The sequence below is a fragment of the Plecotus auritus genome (assembly GCF_963455305.1).
Source record: "Plecotus auritus genome assembly, chromosome: 9".
NCBI classification, from domain to species: Eukaryota; Metazoa; Chordata; class Mammalia; order Chiroptera; family Vespertilionidae; genus Plecotus; species Plecotus auritus.
In genome coordinates this window covers 137583222-137592760 of record NC_137783.1, presented here as the reverse complement: position 1 = coordinate 137592760, position 9539 = coordinate 137583222, and the positions used below count along the sequence as shown (strand labels likewise).

Below are 9539 nucleotides of genomic sequence, written 5' to 3'. Positions count from 1 at the left end.
TCACATTATCTGGAATAACTACTGCATCACATGGCGATTTTTTTAAACTCCTCAAGACCCGTGCAGACATTACCTCTGAACCTTCTATCTCAATGTTGAGCCCCTCCCCAGCACTTGGCGTTTATTTATAGTTAATACTCATTTACCCCTTCTAAATTGAGCTTAAGAAGAAATCCAGTGGGATATATTTTTATACCCCTGGCTGCTCAGTTCTTACTAAGCATACTAATAATACCTAACATTTATCGAACACTTACTATATGTCAGGTACTGTCTAAGCGCTTTACAAGTAGAATTGCATTTAATTCCCATAACCTTGTGGGGTAAATATCATTATGCCCTACTTATGGATGAACCCTCATATTGGTTGTTGAGGTCCCTGGAAAAGCTGGCCAGTGTCTTATGAACTGCTACCATGGCAACCACGGCTTTGATCAGCAATACAAAGGATAGGTTTCTTCAACAGTGCCGGTCTCAAGCTTCTTGTCCTCTAGAAATGGCAACAACTAGGTTTGATATTTTTCAGACTGTGGGTTATGATCCATTAGTCACTCATGAAAACAGTAAAAGAGGATACATCTTTTGTTGAAACCTTTGTTTGCTTGCTGTAGTTGGAAGCCACAGGTTTATAATGGTGGGGGGGACAAGGGCTCTCCCAGTCACGAATTGCATTAAACACTTCATATTTATCATGACAAAAGTTACAATAAAAAAGAACCAAATACCGCAATTATCTACCAATAACAATACCACAAGGAAATTTGTTATTTAAAATATATAATGTAAATATGGTGTTGATATTATAAAAAAGGCTTATGAAAAACTCAAGAAAGGTCAAAGGGCATACAAGCAAATATATACAGATCGTTTCCTTAAAAGACAATTTTAATATACAGAATAAAATGCAAGATCTTATTTTTCACTTTCCGCAAATTTGTGGGCATGAATGCTTTTGAATCTGACCAGGAAAGTTTATATTTTGGCTCAATACATGATTATACTAACTGTATGATCAAGTCCGGCTTGATTATTATAAATCATAGAAGTTAACAGAATTTACTTTGAAAATCTATTACTTTTATAGAAGATGGATTTCTAATTTTTTCTTAGCTAAGAGTTGATTCAACTTTAGCCTGAGAACCAGACAAAATAAGCTATCGTCTTTGACAGCTGGTCTTTGTTTAGGCTTAATCTAGGCAAATTATTTAATACTTTATTGAAGATCATACAAAAATTCCACAATAAATAATGAAAAGAGTATGTAAAATCATAGCCTCTGTTTGCAATACAGAAAATACATGTCAGTTCTGGATCAAAATAATCATTGAAATACAAAATGTGAGAGGGAAGAATGAAAGGATTTGCAGTGTCTGCTTTTGGTGGTCAGCTACAACAAACCAACCATCACCCGTTTGGAAAGTGAAGGTGGGTTTAATTTGCAGATAAAGAATGTCTCCGGTAGTTTAAAAAAATATAAACTCTAAAAAAGCTTGTGAATCATATACAAAAGCAGCTGTTTGAGACCAAAGATGAAACCGGAAATTGTATGTTAGCACCGCCAGCAAGCGCAGGTCCTGTGACTCCTCTGTCCAACTCTCTTACGCAGAATGCAGACTTGACTGTTGTACACATCATTTACAGGTATAAAAATTAGCCTGGAGTACAGGGCTCCTGTAGGGCAGTGGTCAGCAAACTGCGGCTCGCAAGCCACGGTTTGCTGCTCTGTTGACTAATGAGTTTGCCGACCACTGCTGTAGGGTAAAGTCTTAAGCCCTAAGAGGCACCAAGCGGTTACAAAGGCTAAGCGACCGTCTGGATCACAAGTTCCGACGATATAATAAATCCCGTGTTGCCTTATCAACTTTTTGTTGGTAGTCCTCCAATTTGTCAAGTATTTTCTGCGACAGCTATTGGAGAAAAGGAGGAAATCATTACAAAATATGTCAAGGACTATAAAAGACTGAGGCTGTCATTTTGACTTCACAAGCAGATTCCCGTAATGAAGATGTTAGCCACTCTGCTTCATTTAATCACTAGCCAGTATAGGAATCTGCTTTGGGACTCTACTGATGAAACTGGATTTCTGTTACACTAGTATATATAATACTCCAATCCTGTTTGCCTAATGATTTTCCAATTATGCAAATCACACCAAGATCTTCAATAAAAGCATTGCCAGCTCTCTTCCCAGAACCAGAGAGGCCACAACTGATTTAACTAGTCATTTTATGAAGGGACTAGAGCAGGGGTGGGTAAACTTTTTGACTTGAGGGCCACAATGGGTTCTTAAACTGGACCGGAGGGCCGGAACAAAAGCATGGATGGAGTGTTTGTGTGAACTAATATAAATTCAAAGTAAAGGAGCGGAGGGGAGAGCAAGAGAACCCTCCGCTCTTTCGGCTCCGCGGGCCAGATAGAACAGCCGAACGGGCCGGATCCGGCCCGCGGGCCGTAGTTTGCCCATGGCTGGACTAGAGGCTCGCAGTCCAGGACCCGAAATTCATGCAGCCCGGCCTGCAACCTCTCACAGTCTAGAAGCCCTCTGGGGAGCGGGCCTAAGCTGGCAGTCAGACATTCTTAGCGCTGCTGTGGAGGCGGGAGAGGCTCCTGCCACTGCTGCTGCGCTCGCCAGCTGTGAGCCCAGCTCAGGGCTTCTGGCTGAGTGGTGCTCCTCCTGTGGCAGTGCACGGACCACCAGGGGGCAGCTCCTGTGAGCATCTGCCCCCTGGTGGTCAGTGTGCATCATAGCTATCAGTCGTTCTGCTGTTTGGTCAATTTGCATATTAGCCTTTTATTATATAGGAGGATTGAGGCAGCATGTTAGCGGAATACATGGCACTGCCCTCTCCTTAACTCCTTGAGAACTGGAGAGCCAGCTGTCAGGTGTAACAGATAGTGCAGGGGGCATAGAAAGGAAAGGACCGACTCACTGCAATGTTGTGACTGTTCGCACTATTCTCTCCCAATACATGGAGAAGCTGATCAATGGAAGAGTATGGGAGCCACACCATTGGAGCCGTCGCAGACAGGGGAAACTGAAAGAAAAAATATCTATAATTTAAAGAAAACCAAAAAGTGGACCATTTCTTCGATAACATAAAACGTTTTACTTATTTTTTTTTCTCAATAAGAAATTGCATGAGTGCACACGCGCACGCATACACACAGACACACACACACACACACACACACAATTGGAACCTCACCTACCCCCCCTTTCTCTTTTCAATCGGGGAACTTGTCCTTTTCTCAATGAAATTAAATATATTTTTAAATTTATGTTATCTCTTATCTTAAAGGAGCCTTAAGGCTCCTAAGTTTATCCTATTAAGGATAAACATACTCAACAAAACTTCTCTAAATTTTCAAGGAATGATACTATTTTCAGTCTGAAATTTAGATTCCAATTATCTGGGAAAGAAAAGCTTAACTTTGAATGTTCTGAATACTTTCCTGAGAGTTTGGGAGCTTGGCTCTGCTATTAACTAGACTTGGATTTTAAACGTGGCTCTCCTATTTACCATCTGTGTGAACTTTGGCAACTTCAAGTTAATACCTGAGCCTGTTTCCTCACGGGTTAAAAAAAGGGATTAAAACAATCCCTTATAGGCTGCTGTAAAGATTGAGAAAACATTGTTAGAGACTCAGCATAGTCTTCAAACACAAAATGCCATTTAGTTCTTATTTATCTCCCTCTTCCAAGTACTAACTAAAGCCACACTCCTTTGATGGAGAAAAATGAAAGTATTCCCATTTTATAAACAGGAAACAGAAGTCTCTTAGAGTGCCAGTCCTTAATCTTGGAGAAAACTAGTTGTAAAATTACTAACAATTAAGGTTAAATCTACTACGCTGTAGTCTAATTATTTCAGATCCTGATTTTACTTAGTGTGATAACAGAATGAAATGAAACGTTATGTGTACACTAGAGGCCCGGTGCATGACATTTGTGCACTGGCGGGGGGCGGGGGGAGAAGGGAGGGGTCCCTCAGCCCAGCCTACACCCTCTTGCAGTCCAGGACCCCTCGGGGGATATCTATCTGCTGGCTTAGGCCCGGCTCTCCCCAGGCCTAAGCCGGCAGGCGGAAATACCCCGAGGGGTCCTTAACGTTGCCACAGAGGCAAGAGAGGCTCCCACCACTGCCGCCACACTTGCCAGCCATGAGCCCAGCTTCTGGCTGAGTGGCGCTCCCCCTGTGGGAGTGCACTGACCCCCGGGGCAGCTCCTGCGTTGAGCACCTGCCCCCTGGTGGTCAGTGTGCATCATAGCGACCAGTCATTTCACCATTTGGTCAATTTGAATATTAGCCCTTTATTACATAGAACTAGAGGCCCAGTGCACGAGTTCGTGCACCAGTGGGGTCCCTCAGCCTGGCCTGTGGGGTTGGGCTGAAACCGGCTCTCTGATATCCCCTGAGGGGTCCCAGATTGTGAGAGGGCACAGGCCAGGCCAAGAGACCCCACCAGCGCACAATCAGAGCCAGGGAGGGACGCGGAAGGGTGGCCAGCTGGGGAGAAACAGCAGGAGTGCTCCAGGGCATCTCCGGCCCATCTTGCTCAGTCCTGATCGGCTGGACCCCAGCAGCAAGTTAACCTACTGGTCAGAGCGTCTGCCCCCTGGTAGTCAGTGCATGTCATAGCGAGTGGTTGAGGAGCCTTAGCATATCATTAGCATATTAGGTTTTGATTGAATGGCAGACCTGTCAACCAGACACTCAGCATATTAGACTTTTATTATATAGGATGCCTACCTCAATTCCAAAGTACTGGTGTCCTTTTCCCAGAACAGCATCCACATATTCTGAAACCAAATCCACAGCTTCTTCCAAAAGGTCATAATTTAAGTACAGACGGAGCAACTCAGCGGCATCAACCTTCTGTAAAGAGTTGGTGATTAAAAACATCTGCCTGTTTCTATGATGTTGAGTGTCTAATTCTCTGGCACTGATACTTCTCAATAAGAATAAAAGAGCACCTTGGTTTACTTATCTTGGTTTATTTATCTTGGGATAAGGTTGGGATTCCCAACAGCCCAGTTACCCTCTGGCACCTAGTGAGGTCCTATCCATTAAGTGGCCTTCCTCTCCTGATTTGTGATGTAAGACACATTTTAGTTTTTTTCTACTTGTTTCCACAGTGGTAAACCTTCCCAGCAATGCTGAGTACTAAAGACAATATATTTACATTAATTATCAGAAATAAATGAATGTCAAATGCAAAAGAAGTTAAAAGAATCATCAACTTTAAAAGCCTGAATTAAATTCATATTTAACTTAGGGTGTGAGAAAAGTGAATAAAGCCTCAGTTTGGAAGGGCTCCACTCACATTAATTAGGCTTTCTGTATCCTGATTGGATCACAACCAACCTTTACCATCTAAGCTGCCTTCTCTACTTTCTGACTTAAAAAAATGACTTTCCGGACTTTAAGCTTTACAATCTCTTTCCCTATTCTTCCAAGGCATTTCAGATCTAATACTTCTCAAACTTAAGAGTGCATCAGATTAAATTAGGAGCTTGTTAAAATATAGATCCTGCTTCCTAGCTCCAGAAAAGTTGAGTTTCTAAGTCTGGAATGGGATGGGGCCCAGGAATATATATATATATATATATATTTATATATATATTTATATATATATATATATATATATATATATATATATATATTTTTTTAATATATTTTATTGCTTTTTTACAGAGAGGAAGAGAGAGGGATAGAGAGTTAGAAACATCGATGAGAGAGAAACATCGATCAGCTGCCCCCTGCACACCCCCCACTGGGGATGTGCCCGCAACCAAGGTACATGCTCTTGACTGGAATCGAACCCGGGACCCTTGAGTCCGCAGGCCGACGCTCTATCCACTGAGCCAAACCGGTGTCGGCACCAGGAATATATATTTTGAAGAAGCCCACTATCCAAATAATTCTGAAACAGGCTGTCCAAAAATGCAACTGTGACAAAAATGAAAGACTGCTGTAGTAATTTGAAACTACTCCACCCACTGCTGTTAATTTTTTGAGTAGTGAATAGTAAATACTGTGTCATGGATATACTCACTGTGCTAAATATACTAGTATATTTATTGTTCAGTGAGCACACAAGCAAGGATTAACTTAATCACTAACTTGCAGAATTTCATGTGGAATAGAAATTAAACTGTTTTGTTTTTAGCTAAGATTGAGAAGCTGCCCAAAGTATGTAAGTCAGTATATTTCCAGAAATGATTACCCTTTATATTTTTACTTATCTCAGAAGTTATTCAGAATGATAAAGATCAGCTTCTTACTCTCTACAAGTGAAGATACCACTTACCTTATAACTGTTTATAAGCCAATTAGGCAGAGGCACTCCATGAGACAAAAGCTTGTTGATTACACAGTGGTGGTATAAGTTATTCTGGACTTTGTACCTTTCCAGGTATGTTGATAACAGTCGCCATGCTTCATCTGTAGCACTTGATAAAAGAAAGACTAATGAGTTCCAGATTCTTAACAGATATTTATAGTACCATGTATTTACAAGGAAAAAAATCTTTGGCCCTGTCTGGCTTGGCTCAGTGGATAGAGCGGTGGCCTGTGGACTGAAGGGTCCCAGGTTTAATTCTGGTCAAGGGCACATGCCTAGGTTGGGGGCTCAGTCCAATATGCAGAAGGCAACCAATCAATGATTCTCTCTCATCATTGATGTTTTTATCTCTCCCTTCCTCTCTAAAATCAATTAAAAAAAATCGTTGGAAGCTCACAACTGAATTGATAATATAGCTAAATGATACTTAATATTAGGGTCAACATGACTTGTGGTAGTACTAGAAACTAGATGACTTGAAGTCTTATATTTCCTCCCACTAACCACATATTTGCTGGACTATACAATTCACTTAATTTCTTTGTTCCAAATTCCTAAAAGAAGAGAAATGGCTTAGATTACTGTTTCAAACCTGATCAAGCGCTACAATCATGTACGGGCCGCGAGTTTGACATGCTTGAAGTATAAGTTCTGATTTAGAGGCTAGCGTGTTATCTCATAATCTGTATTTTACTTTTTTTTTTTTAAGAGAGAGAGGATGGGAGAATGAGAAATATCGATTGGTTGCTTCCTGTATGCACCCCAACCAGGGATCAAATCTGTAACCTGCGTCTGTGCCCTGACCAGGAATTGAACTGGCTGGCAACCTTTCTGTGCATGGGACAACACTCAACTAACTGAGCCACAATGGCCAGGTCTTGTAATCTATATTTTAATAGTGATTCTGGTGTGCTAATTTAGGGGCTAAGAGACGTCCAAAATATAAAATGCTACAATTCTAAAGTGCTATGCTGCATGATACAAATTGTAAATGCATTTCAAGGAAGGAAAGTTTTGAGAATAAGAGTTGTCAGAGAAGCACTCTGAGAAACGGAGATAGTCAGGCAGACACTAATTGGGTGTCCTACGGAAGTACCTGGAGGGTGAGCCATCGCAGGGTTGGAGGAATACTAGGGCTGTACCTGGACTCCTTCGTGGTGATGACTGAAGAGAGCTGATTGGCTGCTAGCCAGGCCCAGGCTTCTGCTTGTGCTGCCTCTCCTCCAAACTGCAATTTGATGCATCTGCAATGAAAATGGTTCCACACACAATAAAACAATTTGCTGAAAAATACCACCTTGCTTTGTTACTAAAACTAGAGATAAGATGACAATTTTAGCTCTAGTCTATTCTGAATTCACTACTGGGGTATTGGCTCTTCTCCCTCCTCATAGCCAAAAACTGAATGACGCACAAGGCCAACAATAAATGTTAAGAGATTATTTACTTTCAAGAGAAAATGTTGAAAAATTCTGGAAGTTGATATTTCCAATTCACAAAGTACTTGACCAATTATCTAGGTATAAGGTAACTTCAATAAGGAGTACTTTTTAAGAATGCTTCCAGGGACCAGTAGATGTCCTAAAGGACTGAAAAGAGCATACCTTGGCTAAAATGGACACAACCATTCTTTTTTTTGGTGCCCTTCACCGGAATCGAACCCGGGACCCTTCAGTCCGCAGGCCGACGCTCTGTCCACTGAGCCAAACCACTAGGGCGACACCACTATTCTTAATCCAGGTTATCTACTGTCCTGTAGGAATGAGGTCCAGGAATGTCAGATCTTCTCAAGAGAAGCTATAAATTAATTAATTAAAAAAATCACAATTGACTAAAAGAAATTAAACAACCTTTGTGTGAACTAAACAAAAACACTGGCTTATAGGATACTGGCTTGTGTGACCTCTGCTTCACACTAAGCAACAGCACTTTTGCATTAGGAAAATTAAAACTAGGAAAAGACAGTGTCATACATACTTGAAAGCAAGGCCCTCGAAGACTGGCGTTAAGGGAAGCTTAAATGTCTGACAAAGTGATATGGCAGTGTCGAAAAGGCCAGCTTGAACCAAGAGAGTGACCATCTCCTCTGCTGAAGAGCTTCCTATGGAAATGGAAAAGCACCACTTAGTAGTGCAACCAGAGGTATATGCAAATGAGCCCCAAACTGTTGACAAGTATCTCAGAACAACAACGAAAAGCTTTATAGCCATCTAGCATGCCAGGTACACTACCTGGCCCTCAAATGTGCTGTTGGTACCGACAGACTAACGCATCCTACCTGCAACAGCAACTGCTGACGGCTCATGCTGAGCCAGCGCGAGGCGCACTCGAGCCAAGGAGCACTCTTTCTCTAGGTCTTCCAGGTCCAGGATTTCAATTTGCCGATTCGCTATCAGCCGAAGACAAACAATTTCAATTCTCAAAGTACAAAGGAAGTGCCTATGAGCTTAACCCGACCTGTCAATTTCCTCTAAATATTAAGTAACTTTCCATTTAATTTCCAAAGAAAGAAAATGGGAGGCTCCATAAAGGCTAACTTAAAAAATAAAGCAATGGTTGAGTCAGATCAAAGCAGTACTGCAGTGAGGAGGTGTTTGCAAGGTATCCTACATATAATTCCATTTAAACCTTATAACTGTAAAATACTATCTCTATCAGTAAGAAAGGAATATGCCCCAAATGAGAGGCAGAATTGAAACCAGGTGTCCCACTCTAGAGCCCAGGCTCTCTGAGCAAGGTATCATGCCTCCATGGTAGTATAAAGGAGCCTGATAAAACAAAAGCTTGCTATGAAGCTGATTTAAATACAACAAGCAACGAAACATACTTTCAAAGCATTTTCATTTCTCATACAGCCATACCAAGTTTTGAAAGGGCCACTAACCAACCAACTTTCAGCAGATTAAAATAACATGATGTTTCTCTGTTTCTCCCTCTCCATTCCACTCTAAAAATCAATGGAAAAATATCCTCAGGTGAGGATTAACAACAAAAATATAAAATAATAAAAATACAATAAAAAGGAACTTTACAATATTTTTACAATATAACTGCTAGACATATGTAATATATAGTATATTACAATATAACTATATATACTGCAGAAGTATATTAAAACATATATAAATCTAAATATTACTACTATAACACAGCAATATAATTAATTACTGTCCAGCAAAGTATCAGTGAGACCC

The 9539-nt window shown here is 41.0% G+C and overlaps 1 protein-coding gene across 1 annotated transcript in view; it reads right to left on the bottom strand.

Moving 5' to 3' along the window:
* Positions 1 to 768: 768 nt before the first annotated feature.
* The window catches only part of NUP160 (nucleoporin 160), a 42954-nt gene continuing 34183 nt past the window's right edge, over positions 769 to 9539 (bottom strand). The window contains exons 30-36 of the mRNA XM_080687910.1: positions 8624 to 8734; positions 8323 to 8446; positions 7488 to 7589; positions 6313 to 6454; positions 4752 to 4877; positions 2931 to 3035; positions 769 to 1907 (exon numbers count right to left, since the gene is read on the bottom strand). Coding sequence (XP_080544036.1) covers positions 1818 to 1907; positions 2931 to 3035; positions 4752 to 4877; positions 6313 to 6454; positions 7488 to 7589; positions 8323 to 8446; positions 8624 to 8734 — 800 coding nt within the window. The 3' untranslated portion in view covers positions 769 to 1817. The remainder of the gene's footprint in view (positions 1908 to 2930; positions 3036 to 4751; positions 4878 to 6312; positions 6455 to 7487; positions 7590 to 8322; positions 8447 to 8623; positions 8735 to 9539) is intronic.